Source organism: Eurosta solidaginis, chromosome 5 (assembly GCF_040869045.1).
Source record: "Eurosta solidaginis isolate ZX-2024a chromosome 5, ASM4086904v1, whole genome shotgun sequence".
Taxonomy (NCBI): Eukaryota; Metazoa; Arthropoda; class Insecta; order Diptera; family Tephritidae; genus Eurosta; species Eurosta solidaginis.
In genome coordinates, this window is record NC_090323.1 from 158256622 (window position 1) to 158273720 (window position 17099).

Below are 17099 nucleotides of genomic sequence, written 5' to 3' on the forward strand. Positions count from 1 at the left end.
TTCACATCAATAATTCAATCATTATGTATCTACATAAACGAATCAATAATTGCGTCTACACATATGTACACATTCCGACGAGCAACATTTACATACAAGGCAGCGAGAGATGAGATGTCACACACAGATGAATTTACTTATACGCTTATGTGTGTGCGGGAGACTGTAAACTACAAACTCACATATGTACATCTGAGAAGCGCTAAAAAGTAGACAATTGTAAACAAGTAGAAACTATATGAGAACTATACACACACGAATATAGTTGGTAAGTTCTGGAAATGGAAGAGCCTAGAAGTATGCAGCGTAAACTATAAAAGCGGGGCAGGCGAGTAAGAAGGAATTCAGTTTGATTTGAGTTGTCAAGCAGTTTGATTAAGACGATATCTAGCGAGCAATAGCAGTGTTATTTTGAATAGTAGAGTTTCATTGAGCTATCAATCAGTGTGGTTATTAAGCAAGCTATTCGTTGCACAGTTTGTTATTGTGAAGTACTTTAATAAAGGCCATTTTGCATTATTACAAATTGGAGTTATTTATTCAACAGTTTAGTGATTCGAGCTTAGCAGAGGATTGCAAATAAGAGGACTTACAAGCAAATTCGTTACAATTGGTGTCAGAAGAGGAATTGTTGAATAAATTCCAAAGGACAACAAGGACATGGCAAAGTTCGGTGAATTGAAGATCCAGCAACTAAAGAAGGAGTTGGAGACCCGTGGATTGAATACAAGCGGTGTTAAACTTGAACTTCAGGCACGGCTACGAGAGGCAATGGAAGCAGAAGGAATTGATGTGGAAGAGCATGTCTTTCATCTTGATAGCGAGGAGACAACAAAAATTGAAGAGAAAAACGAAACATCGCAGACGGTTACCAGTACAGACTGGGATTCAAGGGGTTGTGTAGCGCAATATATAGCTTCTCCAACCCAATTGTCAACCTCACCTTCGAGCGGCGAATCCCGTTTCACTAACAGACGAGGCTCTGGCGACCCCAAGCTCCTCATGGAACTTGGGGGTGGGGAGGGAGGGATGGCCTGAAGGTTTAATGTGGCCATATAAATCGTTCCCGAGATGGTCGGGCCAGCACCTTAATGGTGCTGTGTTACCGGAGCGTATCGGATCTGTATCCGACAAAGGACCATCACATCGATAACACTCCCCAAAGCCTTCGGGGAGTAACCTAATCGCTACAACAACAACAACAACAACACCAGTACAGACTTGAACATGATTTTAGCTGCAATATCTGCTCCAACATCGACAGTGTCATCTCAACTGGCAGAACAGCAAACATATATGGAATCGCAGGTGAACCGAATAACATCGAAGATTGAAGCACAGGAAACAAAAATTTCTTCACAACTTGAAGAACAGAAGACATATATGGCATCCCAAATGGAATCGCAGGAGACACGCATAACATCAAAGATGGAAGAACAAGAAGAGCGCTTATCATTACAGGTGGCACAAATGTCTTCACAGTTAGAAGCACAGGAAGCAAGGGTAACATCAAAGCTGGAAGCGCAGGATGCAAAAATCGCTCAATTTCAGGCAGAAGTCGATGATTTGAAGGGTCGTATGGAGCAGTTACAATTAAATCGTCCAGCAGTTTCAGCGAGTAATCCAAAGGTAAAAACACCATCCTTTGACGGTTCTGTTCCTTTCCAGGTCTTTAAACTACAGTTTGAGAAGACCGCAGCAGTGAACAACTGGAATGTGGAAGATAAAGTTGCCGCGCTCTTCGTAGCATTGAAAGGACCAGCTGCCGAAATCTTACAGACTATTCCAGAGTACGAACGGAACAGTTATGACGCATTGATGGCTGCTGTAGAACGGCGATACGGAAGCGAACACAGGAAACAGATATTTCAAATAGAATTGCAAAACCGCTACCAAAAAGCTAACGAGACTTTGCAGGAGTTTGCTTCTGACATTGAAAGATTGGCTCATCTTGCAAATACGGATGCACCCGTGGAATACACGGAAATAGTGAAGATTCAGAGCTTTATAAATGGCATACGGGACGTCGAAACGAAGCGGGCTACATATGCGAATCCAAAACTAACATTTGCTGAAACGGTATCGCATGCTTTGATTCAGGAAACAGCGTCGCTTCTGTGTAAGCCAGTTTTCAAAGCACGCCGTGTGGAAGTAGAAAGGCCAGAGTGGGTAGACACAATTTTGGAAGCACTGAAGGGATCTCAACAGAAGAAGGCCGGAGTTATTAAATGTTTCAAGTGCGGCAACCCAGGTCACATTGCACGTCATTGCGATCTTGGTCCTAATAGTTCCAACAATGTGGGTGGCCGTAAACGCAAAGCTGGAGGAGATGAGCAAGAGCGAGTAAGAGGTAGAGATCGAGAGCTAGATCCAGCTATTGAATGCCCTGTGATATCTGTGTTGCAAATTGGTAGAAAATCGAGCAGTCTTACCGTCAGAGGGAATGTCGATGGCAAGGAGCGTGTACTGACTGTAGATACGGGCGCATCTCATTCCTTGATTCGATCTGAATTAGTCAACAGGAGAGTAAAACCGTTACCTGGAGCAAGGTTGCGTACGGTCACAGGCGAGTATAACCAAGTCCAGGGAGAAGTGATATGTGAAGTACTGATTGGGAAGGTCGTGGTTTTACACAAATTCGTTGTGGCGGAGATCGTTGATGAAGTCATATTGGGAGTGGACTTCTTGGTTGACCATGACATCAAGATCGATATGCAGAAAAGGGTGATGCATTATGAGAACCAAGATGTGCCACTTAACTTCAGTTTGGAAAAAGGGTTCAGCAGTAAGCGAGTGCTGGTGGAGAAGACTCGACAAAGGCCACGAAAGTCAAAAGGAAAGGTTGATGGATCGAATATGCCAAATAAAGCGAAATTAAAAGTACTTCCGAGAAAAAGACCGGCATCGACAAACCCTAATGGATGCACTAAAATGACTGAAAGAATTTTTCAGAAAGAATGCAAGGATGGTTTCAAGCCAGCGCGCACTTTTGTTGGGAAACGTCGGAACGATACTGAGTATGTGAAGCCAATCCGTTAAGAACAAGCTCTACAAAGTAGTTCTTCATTGGCCAAGCAACAGAGTGCGAGAGAACGATCCAGAATAATGAGTAGTAAGATGGAACACAGGTACGACAGGGAAAATAATTCGGAAGGTTTCCGGAATGGAGATTTGGTACTGTTAAACAACCCTCACCGGCGGAAAGGTGTTCCAGCCCAATTTCGGTGCAGTTGGGAAGGCCCGTACAAAGTTGTGAAGAAGATCAGTGATACCATCTACCGCATACAAACCACTGGGAAACCACGGATTAGAAGGGTGGTCCTTTTGGAGATGCTAGCGGCGTTTAGATTGGGAGATTCGTCTGATCGGGACGATCAGACTTAGGTGGAGGGCAGTGTTACGAATATTAGCAAAACTGAGGAGTGCTGCCATCTCCAGGCCGATGCTAAGCAGTGACGTGAATTCACATCAATAATTCAATCATTATGTATCTACATAAACGAATCAATAATTGCGTCTACACATATGTACACATTCCGACGAGCAACATTTACATACAAGGCAGCGAGAGATGAGATGTCACACACAGATGAATTTACTTATACGCTTATGTGTGTGCGGGAGACTGTAAACTACAAACTCACATATGTACATCTGAGAAGCGCTAAAAAGTAGACAATTGTAAACAAGTAGAAACTATATGAGAACTATACACACACGAATATAGTTGGTAAGTTCTGGAAATGGAAGAGCCTAGAAGTATGCAGCGTAAACTATAAAAGCGGGGCAGGCGAGTAAGAAGGAATTCAGTTTGATTTGAGTTGTCAAGCAGTTTGATTAAGACGATATCTAGCGAGCAATAGCAGTGTTATTTTGAATAGTAGAGTTTCATTGAGCTATCAATCAGTGTGGTTATTAAGCAAGCTATTCGTTGCACAGTTTGTTATTGTGAAGTACTTTAATAAAGGCCATTTTGCATTATTACAAATTGGAGCTATTTATTCAACAGTTTAGTGATTCGAGCTTAGCAGAGGATTGCAAATAAGAGGATTTACAAGCAAATTCGTTACAATATAAATTAGCATATATGTGTGTATGTATTTGTATACTCAGCTGAGCAGAGATCACAGAGTACATTAATTTTGTTCGCATAACGGTAATCCGTAACGGCATAAACTAATCGAGATAGATATAGAGTTCTATATATCAAAATGATCTGGGTGAAAAAAGAAATTCATTTAGCCATGTCCGTCCGTCCGTCACGTAAACACGATAACTTGAGTAAATTTTGAGGTATCTTGATGAAATTTGGTATGTAAGTTCCTGGGCACTCATCTCAGAACGCTATTTAAAATGAACGAAATCGACCTATAACCACGCCCACCTTTTCGATATCGAAAAATCGAAAAAGTGCGATAATTCATAACCAAAGACGGATAAAGCGATGAAACTTGGTAGGTGGGTTGACCTTATGACGCAGAATATAAAACTAGTTAAATTTTGGACAATAAGCGTGGCACCGCCCACTTTTAAAAGAAGGTAATTTAAAAGTTTTCAAGCTGTAATGTGGCAGTCGTTGAAGATACCATGATGAAATTTGGCAGGAACGTTACTCCTATTACTATGTGTGTTCTTAATAAAAATTAGCAAAATCGGATGACGAACATGCCCACTTAAAAAAAAAAAATTTGTTTTTGTGGCTCCGCCCTTTTTCATTTAATTTGCCTAGAATACTTTTAATGCCATAAGTCGAACAAACATTTACCAATCCTTGTGAAATTTGGTAGGGGCATAGATTCTATGACAATAACTGTTTCCTGTGAAAATGGGCGAAATCGGTTGAAGCAACGACTAGTTTTTATACACAACCGACCGTCCGTACTTCCTCTTGGCCGTTAACACGATAACTTGAGCATAATTCTATACCAAATACGAAAAAAGGGATGAAACATGGTGATTGGATTGGTTTTTTGACGCAAAATATAACTTTGGAAAAAACTTTGTAAAATGGGTGTGACACCTACCATATTAAGTAGAAGAAAATGAAAAAGTTCTGCAGGGCGTAATCAAAAGCCTTTGGAATTTTGGCAGGAATACTGTTCGTGGTATTACATATATAAATAAATTCGCGGTACCCGGCAGATGATGTTCTGGGTCACCCTGGTCCACATTTTGGTCGATATCCGAAAACTCCTCCACATATACAACTAAGGACCACTACCTTGTAAAACCCTCATTAATACCTTTAATTTGATACCCATATCGTACAAACACATTCTAGAGTCACCCTTGGTCCACCTTTATGACGATATCTCGAAAAGGCGTCCACCTATAGACCCACTACCTTCTAAAATACACTTTAGTACCTTCCATATGATACCCATGCCATATAAACACATTTTCCTACATGGTGATTTTTCCTTATTTTGTCGCCAAAGCTCTCAGCTGAGTATGTAACGCTCCGTTACACCCCAACTTAGCCTTCCTTACTTGTTTTCTATTACACTAAAGCAAAGCGAAACTTAAACTTACCCGCTAAAGCCACGCCGCTTAGTTGATGAAGTCAACGGATCTGGTTTGCCGCGATTGTTAGCTAAAAAAAAATGCAAAGAATTTATTAATTTATTAAAAAGAAATATTAAAGTTATTCATCACTCACTTTGTTCCTGCATAACATCATTTGTTTCCTTGCGCGCTGAACTGTTCTTCTGTGCGCTTGGCGTTGGTTTAAGTATTGAAACTGGCACCAAACCTTCCTGTATAGCTGCATCGTCACTTTGTGGATTTAGGCGTACCAAACAAAAATCTGCTTCAGTAGTAGATAGTGCTTCTACAACCTCTACCTGTTGACCCTTACTAACACTCAGTTCACTCGTACCAGGTGTTGCAATATAATCAGCGACTACCCAAGTACCCTCATGCCCACTGCCAATCTGTAAGCAAAACAAAAGAGTAGGAAAAAAAATCATAATCAAAGGCATACAATAAGTGAGTCAGGAAAAAAAGGACAACTTAATTGAATACTATAATAAAAGCGACATTAATAAACGGAAAACTATGAGAACGACGTTGGCTTAAACAGCTTGAAGATAAAAATCAATAAATGCTACCAAGACATTGGTTGTGTCTCCTCCAAGCACCTAACCTTAACTCCTCCAATGATGTATAAACGATGAAATATGGCCTGTTTGTTTTAGTACTAAGTTGGTGGCTTATTCCTAATCAAACAGCCAAGCAAACAAGTAGGCAAAGTAGGAGAAGTTCGCCTCAAAGGCATAGAAAGTTGATAATGAAATATATTAAATAAATAAATAATGGACATACATACATCCGAGTATTTATAATGGGAAAGGTAAACGAATGACAAAATACTTAACTACTGCTGTAGTGGCACAGGATTAAGAACTAGGGATGTTAAGAATGTGGAATTTTAGTTATACGCACATACCGTAACGAATGTCAAGTGTTTTTAGGAAATATTGCGACGAATTTTATGAATTCTCGATAAGTCTACGCTTTTTGTTATCATTTGCACCACAGAACTGCCGAATAAATAAACTCAAATTTTCAGTATATCAAATGTGTACAACACTACTATGATATTAGTACGTCACAATTGAAATTATTCGCGTACTTCACTTACAATGTTTTGAAATCAAACTGATTGACGATCACTTGGAAAGCGCCGGTTTTATACCCTCAATGGACTCGCCCGCCTATTTCCCTAGGCCCTACAAAACTGCATACCCAAAAAAGTCTAGAGCACTCCAAATAAAAAGTTCGAAGTTTTCATAAAATTTTTTATCGAATTTTATGTTTTGTTCGAAACCGTTTTCGAGATTGATTTGCATAGTTACGATTTCAAAATACACAAAATAAATAGCGCAACCGCAGCCTTTGTTCAGCCCGAATTCGGGCTTTCATGTACTTTAACATTTTCTACGCTGCCCTCTATCTTCCTGCTTCCTTAGTATCATTGACCACGTAATACCATTTATTCTTTTTCCCGCATGTTCTTTTTTCATTCTCATTTATTCTCTTTTCGCAGACTGCGATTCCACTTATGTACACTCCCACCTTCACCCCCACTCCCAACCCTTTTTTACCATTTGTTACCATTACCACAAACATAAGAAAATTATTTTTGGATTTAAAAAAATGTTAAATCAAACAGATATATGTACATAACCAAAAAGTCGGAAATTAGGCTAGGATTTCCACCCCCAGGCTCTCGCCAGCTGCTACTCTTACTCCCAGTTTGACTCTGACTCACACTTCTAGTTGAAATTATGAATCCAGAGCTTGCTCAGCTGACTGTGTAGCACAGTAGAAGAGACAGCGGAGTTCCAAAGTCTATAGGCAGCCACGTTCAGTTCGAAAGTGCCGGCTCGGGCCAAAAGATCAGCATGGGAGATAATTTTTATCAAAAAGTAATTTGAAAACATTGCGAGTGAAGTTCTCAGCATCATGACAGGCCTAAGAGCTTTAATAGTCGACTGACTGTCGAAGTAAATATCAAATTTTTTAACATCCATATTAGCTGCGATCTTCGCATGGAAGTTGCTGAAGTCTAAATTTTCGGCTGACACCTAAGTTCGAAACTGCAGAATGGTGTATCGATGCCTTATTGCGAAGCTCTTACTCCTCCAATTGAGGATGGTCTCCGTTTTGCTGGAGAAGGGTTGAAAGCTAGTCCGCGATATTCAGACAATCTTGTCAAATACTTCTGTATTCAGAAGTCTCTCCTTGATAAGGATTGTCAGGGTCCTTACCACATACCACCATCATATTGTGACGAATATTACCATCTATAAGCTGTTACTAAGTAAATGCACAACAACAGAAACATTAAAGCAAGCTACAAAAACACATTAATCATCATTTACCCACATACATACAAGGCAACGAAGAGATAACTCACAACCACATGTAGTCATCAGCCGAAGTAGTACTCACATATACACGCGCATATGGCTATGCGAGAGGCTATAAACGTGTATCTGTAGTTTATAGCTGGTAACCAAGTAGAAAATTTTAGCAAAAGAAACCTCCAGACATTTGGAAAGAGAGTATAAAAGCAGCACAAGCTGATTAGTCAGTAATCAGTCTGATTTAAGCACGCTATCAGTTGCGAAGTGAAGTTTAATTGCGAAATACTTTCAAAGTAGTCTAATAAAGACCATTTTGTAATACAGAATTTTGGAGTGTTTTATTCAACAGTTTAGCGATACGAACGTAAGCAGAAGGTTACAAATAAGAAGGATATCCCAAAATTCGTTACAATATATTATATTTCAATTTCTTTCAGATCAACATAGGTTAGGCTGTTCTGAGAGGCAGAGTGTAAGGGACTTTGCTGAGCTTTAGCCTCTTTTTATTTCTGAACTTTTAAGAGAGACTTTCGATTACATTTTCGTATAGTTTTACGAACCTGGTTAAGTTACTCGATTTTGTGCATCACCATATCAGAAATGTACACACTATAGTAAATTCATAAACAAATTCACTGAACTGTAATAAGTGTTGATGAGCGTGGGATTTTTATAAGCAATTGCCCAAGATATCAGGATTATGACTTCATTTAAACTGATTTATTTTATATTAAAAAAAATAAAAACATTTTGAGTGAACAGCAGCACGGTTGCCACTTTGGACCATTTGGACCGAAAATGGTCGCTTCCAACCCCATTTGGCCCGCTGGTCCGATTTTCTTAATTTTGGTCCTTTTTCGGCACGGTTTTGGTACTTTCATTTCTTTTCACTGAAACAAAAATTCAAAATACTGCTCATAACATTTGCACAAATTTATTAATCCACATATTATTTTCAATTTACTTCAATGGAATTCTAACCACGAAAATTGCTCGGTCAATAAAATGTAGCAGATAATTTAGGCGAGGCATTGAAAATGTTGAATGTTCGGAAAAACACATTGTCATTAATTTTTGATGAAACAACGGACTTATCAGAAAAAAGCCTTGTTTTAGTGGTTAGATATTTCGATCGGTTATCAAACACTTTTCGTGATATATGTATTTTTGCGACTACACCTTTTCCAGTTTATGTTCAGAAATTTAAAACTCAAGTTCAGAAAATTGCAATTCAAGTTCAGAAAATTACAATTCAAGTTCAGAATTTCCAATTTAAATTCAGAAATTTACAATTCAAGTTCAGAAAATTACAATTCAAGTTCACAAAAATACAATTCAAGTTCAAAAATTCCAATTTAAATTGAGAAGATTACAATTCATGTTCAGAAAATTACAATTCAAGTTCAGAAAATTACAATTCAAATTCAGAAAATTATAAGTAGGGTGTTATTTTTCAAAAGTTATTCCAATTCACATAATACGTAATGCAATATTTATATGTAATTTGCGGAAGTGTTGATGCTTCGTTGACAATGGTGGCTTGGATATACTGTACCTCAAGTCTTCTCCAAGGCGTGTACATCCCGAGCTAAGAAATCAAACGGAAGACAACCCTTTGCAACAAGTGCATGGGCATTTTTTTCATCATAATCGACCCGAATTGGCCACCTATTGTAATATTGTAGTATTTATATATCTTGTTCTTTATTTCAATCATGTGGTTTATTTACCTATATTTGCTGATATAATCATGTTATGTGCTTCTTCTTCTTTGACAGCTGTTAATATTAAGATTTAAATTCTATTGTTCCTGTTTACTTTATAAAATTTTCATGTAATAATGTTTTGTACTATAAAAGACCGGAAGATGGTCTTATTGTACTAATAATTCCCAAATAAATGAAATGAAATAGGGACGCTGCGGCCATGAAAGTACTTCAGTCGATACCGCAGTTTGGAAGCAGTGGAAGGGGAAGACCTCCGCAGAGTTGCGAGAGGCAGGTGGAGGAAGACTTGATCTGTGCACACAGTAATTATACGTTACTTGCGGGATTGTGAACGCTCCGTTGATTTCGTCATCACTGCTGTCATACTCAATGCAGATCAATGTGCTTGTGACCCTAAGAATATAGCTGGATGTCCTTGTAACTGACCTCTTATGAGAGGAGGAGAGAAAAGAGAGGAAACGGTTTTTATACTCAGCTGAGCAGAGCTCACAGAGTATATTAACTTTGTTCGCATAACGGTAATCCGTAACGGCATAAACTAATCGAGATAGATATAGACTTCTATATATCAAAATGATCTGGGCGAAAAAAGAAATTCACTTAGCCATGTCCGTCCGTCCGTAAACACGATAACTTGAGTAAATTTTGAGGTATCTTGATGAAATTTGGTATGTAGGTTCCTGGACGCTCATCGCTATTTAAAATGAACGAAATCGGACTACAACCACGCCCACTTTTTCGATATCGAAAATTTCGAAAAACCGTAAAAGTGCGATAATTCATTACCAAAGACGGTTAGAGCGATGAAACTTGGTAGGTGCGTTAACCTTATGACGCAAAATAGAAAATTAGTAAAATTTTGGACAATGGGGGTGGCACAGCCCACTTTTAAAAGAAGGTAATTTAAAAGTTTTTCAAGCTATAATTTGGCAGTCGTTGAAGATATCGTGATGAAATTTGGCAGGAACGTTACTCCTATTACTATATGTGTGCTAAATAAAAATTAGCAAAATCGGATGACGAACACGCCCACTTTAAAAAAAATTTTTTTTTTAAGTCAAATTTTAACAAAAAATTTAATATCTTTACAGTATATAAGTAAATTATGTCAACATTCAACTCCAGTAATGATATGGTGCAACCAAATACAAAAATAAAAGAAAATTTCAAAATGGGCGTGGCTCCACAAATTTACCAATCCTTGTGAAATTTGGTAGGGTCATAGATTCTATGACGATAACCGTTTTCTGTCAAAATGGGCAATATCGGTTGAAGCCACGGCCAGTTTTTATACACAGTCGACCGTCTGTCCTTCCGCTCGGCCGTTAACACGATAACTTGAGTAAAAATCTATATATCTTTACTAAACTTAGTTCACGTACTTATCTGAACTCACTTTATCTTGGTATAAAAAATGGCCGAAATCCGACTATGACACGCCCACTTTTTCGATATCGAAAATTACGAAAAATGAAAAAAATGCCATAATTCTATACCAAATATGAAAAAAGATATGAAACTTGGTAATTGGATTGGTTTAATGAAGCAAAATATAACTTTAGAAAAAACTTTGTAAAATGGTTGTGACACCCACCATAAGAAAATGAAAAAGTTCTGCAGTGCGAAATCAAAATCCCTTGGAATCTTGGCAGGAATACTGTTCGTGGTATTACATATATAAATAAATTAGCAGTACGCGACAGATGATGTTCTGGTTCACCCTGGTCCATATTTTGGTCGATATCTCGAAAGCGCCCTCGCATATACAACTAAGGGCCACTCCCTTTTAAAACCCTCATTAATGCCTTTATTTTGACACCCATATCGTACAAACACATTCTAGAGTCACCCCTGGTCCACCCTTATGGCGATATCTCGAAAAGGCGTCCACCTATAGAACTAAGGCCCACTACGTTTTAAATAATCATTAACACATTTCATTTGATACCCATATCGTACAAACACATTCTAGAGTCACCCCTGGTCCACATTTATGGCGATATCTGGAAAAGGAAAGAACTATGGCCCACTCCCTTTTAAAATACTCTTTAATACCTTCCATTTGAAACCCATCTCATACAAACACATTCCAGGGTTATACTAGGTTCATTTTGCTAAATGGTGATTTTCCCTTATTTTGTCTCCAAAGCTCCCAGCTGAGTATGTAATGTTCGGTTACACCCGAACTTAGCCTTCCTTACTTGTTTTCGCTATCTCTTTCATGTGAGCAAAATTGATTTAAGTGAGTTAAGAAGTCCAATGCTTTGTTAACAGATAGTAGGACTTCATATCCCTGAATCAGATTATTAGCGCTAACATTTACCATGTTACATACTTTAATTGCAATTGCATGAAAGAAAAAAATCCTGACAAACTTTCTGAACTTGAATCGTAATTTTCTGAACTTGCAATGTATTTTTCTGAACTTGAATTGTAACTTTCTGAATAGGAATTGTAAATGTCTGATTTTAAAACGGAATTTCTGAACTTGAATTGTAATTTTCTGAACTAACTTGAATTGGAAACTCTGAACTTGAATTGTAAATTTCTGAACTTGAATTGTAAATTCTGAACTTGAATTGTAATTTCCTGACTTAAACTGGAAAAGGTGTACATCATTTACGATAGACGGAGTTTGCCACAGCGCAAATTTTTTAACCGTTCCTTAGTAAAATCTAACTGCGCTATACATTTTATATCATTGCAATCAAGCAAAACTAGGGTCACACCGTTTGGTTGGTGAAAGACATAGGCCCGTAATCATAGTCGCTGACTAAAATACTCTTTAGTTAAAATCTTACCTAAATTAAAAATGGGATTTAAAATTTTGGTCTGTCATAGACATATTAAACACAGTTTTCAGCTAAAATAAGCATGGACAGGGTATCCGCATGAAAAAAGGTATTGATTGGCGCTATGAAGAAATTTTAAAAATTAACCCTGTTCCTTACAACCGTGGTTACTTGACTCTACGTATAAAAAATGGTAATTTTTTACTTCACAAAAACTCTTACAATAGCACAAAAAATTGTCAAAAGAGTACCTGAAAACGCGTTTTGATCATAATGCGGTGGCGGATAATTATCATTCAATTCTATTTAAGAGTTATTAGCAAACGTTTTGTAAAAATTTGCTGTTTTTTTTTATCAGCCGTCAATTTAAAATTGAGTGCACAATCTTTTAATTGAACATGAACATACTTATTTAAAGAAAATTTACTTAACTCCGTTCTTAAAAAATGATTTAAATCTCGCAACATAAACGAATAAGTAGTTAAAGCGGATTTGGGCTTTTTAAAGCAAAGGAAGCAACAAGGCTATCCACTCATACACACTCGTATTCATGTTAAATAGTTTATATAGTTTGTAAGAATGTTTTAAAGAAAAGTTGTTTGCATTAAGACAGATGTGACGGCCTAAATGATGCAAACCTTAAATATTAGGTGGCCCTAATCGTTAAAGCCGTTTAATTTAAAAGACCCGAAACCGAATAGGGATATCTCTAACCGCGATAGTAATAAGTATGCAGGTCATTCAATGATATCAGGTTAAATCAAATTTAGGTTTGTCTTCGCAAAGTCAGCATAAATAAAGGGAGTTTAGTATAGTTTTGCATAGGAAAGAAGTGACCTAGAATGTTGAGCCATTCTACATGGACCTGCAAAGTGTAAATCCCTTTTACATTAGAAAATCATTGAACTCAAGTCGATCATGATATAGACTAAGAGGGTGATAAAGGGGGGGAAGTAGCTCAGCAGCGCCCGTACCAAGCGGTTCTTAAAATTTATGTTGCTAGTTCTTGTTGTATTCCGTGTTTTATTTCACGCTTTCTTTTAAGAGGAATTGGCAAATGTAAAGGGGAAATGCCAGCAGAATTGAATTCAGGAATTCTGTAATGTAATTCAACAATTTGAAGTCGGAAATAAGAAATTGTTCTTTTATTAATAGATATTCATAAAAAACCAAATAATTACCCTCAAACGGCTGCGAAACTGGTGAAAATTGTGTCAGCGCAAAACGCCCTTTTAGTTAATTATTTTCTGTGTACAACAATATCACCAAAATTACATCAACCACATGAAAGTCTTAAACTTTTTTTTTGCAAAAATATCTTTACAGAGTACAAGTATTACTTTGCAGCCTTCCGATTATTGCTTCCGAAATTAAAATGCGTCATTTGACACCTCTCCCGAAATTTTTTGACATGTATTAAAAATTGACGCCTGTGGTAAATAATTTCTTCCATTGAATATTTATTTCTAAATTTAATGCCAAAAGCAGTATAGGATGCTACTTTTTCCTCAAAAGATACTAAAATATCAAAACTCAAAAATATCTTTGAATGCGGAATAGTCTTAATTAAAGATATCCCATATGTATGTGGAGCCAACTAACCATCGCACATTTTAAGATTGTGTAGTTTTCGTCACAAACATATTAATACGCATTCTAGGTATAATAAATTAGTTGCTGACGTATGTCGGGGAAGCCTTTTTTTACTTCCATTTAAGTTCATCGCGTTTAAATAGCAAATTGTTTAATTTCTTGCAACTGTTGACAGCAGACCACCAAGTTAACACCTATTTTAAACAAGTAAGGAAGGCTAAGTTCGGGTGTAACCGAACATTGCATACTCAGTTGAGAGCTATGGAGACAAAATAAGGGAAAATCACCATGTAGGAAAATTAACCTAGGGTAACCCTGGAATGTGTTTGTATTACATGGGTTTCGAAAGGAAGGTATTAAATAGTATTTTAAGAGGGAGTAGGCCATAGTTCTATAGGTGGACGCCATTTATGGATATCCCCATAAAGGTGGACCAGTTACAATTTGCCTCAATAAACCAATCCAATTACCATGTTTCATCCCTTTTTACGTATTTGGTATAGAATTATGGCATTTTTTTCATTTTTCGTAATTTTCGATATCGAAAAAGTGGCCGTGGTCATAGTCGGATTTCGGCCATTTTTTATACCAATACAAAGTGAGTTCAGATAAGTACGTGAACTGAGTTTAGTAAAGATATATCGATTTTTGCTCAAGTTATCGTGTTAAGGGCCGAGCGGAAGGACAGACGGCCGACTGTGTATAAAAACTGGGCGTGGCTTCAACCGATTTCGCCCTTTTTCACAGAAAACAGTTATCGTCCTAGAATCTAAGCCCCTACAAAATTTCACAAGGATTGGTAAATTTTTGTTCGAATTATGGCATTAAAAGTATGCCAGACAAATTAAATAAAAAAGGGCGGAACCACGCCCATTTTGAAATTTTCTTTTATTTTTGTATTTTGTTGCACCATATCATTACTGGAGTTGAATGCTGACATAACTGACATACATATATACCGTAAAGATATTAAATTTTTTGTTAAAATTTGACTTTAAATAATTTTTTTGGTCCTTTTTCGATTTTACTAATTTTTATTAAGCATACATATAGTAATAGGAGTAACGTTCCTGCCAAATTTCATCATGATATCTTCAACGACTGCCAAATTACAGCTAGCAAAACTTTTAAATTACCTTCTTTTAAAAGAGGGCGGTGCCACGCTCATTGTCCAAAATTTTACTAATTTTCTATTTTGCGTCATAAGTTCAACTCACCTACCAAGTTTCATCGCTTTATCCGTCTTTGGTAATGAATTATCGCACTTTTTCGGTTTTTCGAAATTTCCGATATCGAAAAAGTGGGCGTGGTTATAGTCCGATATCGTTTATTTTAAATAGCGATCTGAGATGAGTGCCCAGGAATCTACGTAGCAAATTTCATCAAGATACCTTAAAATTTACTCAAGTTATCGTGTTAACGGACAGACGGGCGGTCGGACGGACATGGCTCAATCAAATTTTTTTTCGATACTGATGATTTTGATATATGGAAGTCTATATCTATCTCGATTCCTTTATACCTGTACAACCAACCGTTATCCAATCAAAGTTAATATTCTCTGTGAGCTCTGCTCAACTGAGTATAAAAAATAAAATCGGGCTCATGTCATTTTAAATTTAAAATACTTTTTTAGAGATAAAATAGTGTTTAAGTGGACTATAACAGACTTAAAATGATATTTAATTTAGAACCATGTTTAAACCAATAAAACTATATTTTATTTCGACTATGATTACGGGCCATAGACTTTTCCTAGAAATTTGAAAATGTAAAAACTAAAGGTAGACTTTATTTTTGTTTGTGCAGTTGGAATAAAAGTTTTTTTATTAAAATTTTATATAGGAAACCACGGAAACATCCTAAAATTTTTACTTTTTACAACGAATACGACACCCTAGTAATTTGCCGAATTGCTTGCATACCAATAAAATAAAACTAAAATTTGGTCCGTTTTTTGAGATCTGGTTCTTTTTTTCGATGAATTTTGGTCCCAAGTGAAAACATGGTATGGCAACCGTGAACAGCAGCTAACTTTCAATTTTAGCTATGGCGAAACCGTATTATTTCAAAATATATGAAAAAATTAGATGTGCCTAAAAGCATACACGAATGAGGGTTTTTTCTCCCACATGACAATCGTAAAATCATTCACAGAATTTGAGTTCAAGGCAACGCCTAAATTTTCGTCATGATATTTCGAGACTTAAGAGAACAAATTTTAGCGCTAGCTATAGCTGGAATTATTAGGAGAAATAGTAATTCTGACCGCATGTGACATGCAATGAAATGTTGCACACTTTTAGGGGCACGTAATATTATTTCACAGATATCGAACAAGACTAAATCAAAAAACCTAGCATTGCGGACAAGACGACAATAGCCAGAGTCTTTTCTCCCGTGAGTAGTGTCAGAAACCGCACTTCTACAACTACGTTCCTCTTGACAAGGCGTCTCAACACATTCCACTATTAGCTCTTCTCACTGCTTTCTGTTTGGGTTATTTGAACATATCGTGCATATGACTTTTCTGTGATAAGCTTCTATGTATCCCTAGTGAGCAAAAGTACACGATGTAAACATGAGAACTTGATAATGTTACTCCTTTTTTGCATGCAATCAATTAATCAACATTATTTAGAGATATGAACATAAAGCGTTTTAACCAGCGAAAAAAAAATAAGCAATACTCAAGGATATAGAAAAATCATGTCATAACGGGTGGCCGATTAAAGCATATATAAAAATAAAAATAAATAAATTATTTTGTCTGTAATTAATCTTCTCTACGTTTTTTTGTAGAATGATTTCAAAATGTTATATGTTATATGTACTAAAAAAGCTCTTTAGCAATTTAGGTAAATAGCAAGACGATCTTACTAACGAAGCAACATAACCTATTGGCTTGGCACAAAAATAAACCAACAAAGCACCAAATATACGAAAAGACTAATCATACTGACTTCTGACTATCTGCTTATCTCAACCTACCCAAAAAGCCCCCCAGCGGTAAAACCAACTCTCTTTCATAAAAACAGCTACGAATTGCCACTGCAAATTTTCTCAAATTTCGTCAATTAAATTTTAACTTATACATTTTCGATATTTAAAAAAAA

General features: G+C 36.9%; 1 protein-coding gene across 3 annotated transcripts in view; it reads right to left on the reverse strand.

Annotated features, from left to right (window-relative positions):
* Positions 1–17099, reverse strand: part of trio (trio Rho guanine nucleotide exchange factor) — a 274438-nt gene that overhangs the window by 135843 nt on the left and 121496 nt on the right. For all 3 annotated transcript variants that reach the window (XM_067792358.1, XM_067792357.1, XM_067792356.1), the window contains 2 exons: positions 5660–5933; positions 5533–5593 (listed from right to left, as the gene is read on the reverse strand). In XM_067792358.1, coding sequence (XP_067648459.1) covers positions 5533–5593; positions 5660–5933 — 335 coding nt within the window. The remainder of the gene's footprint in view (positions 1–5532; positions 5594–5659; positions 5934–17099) is intronic.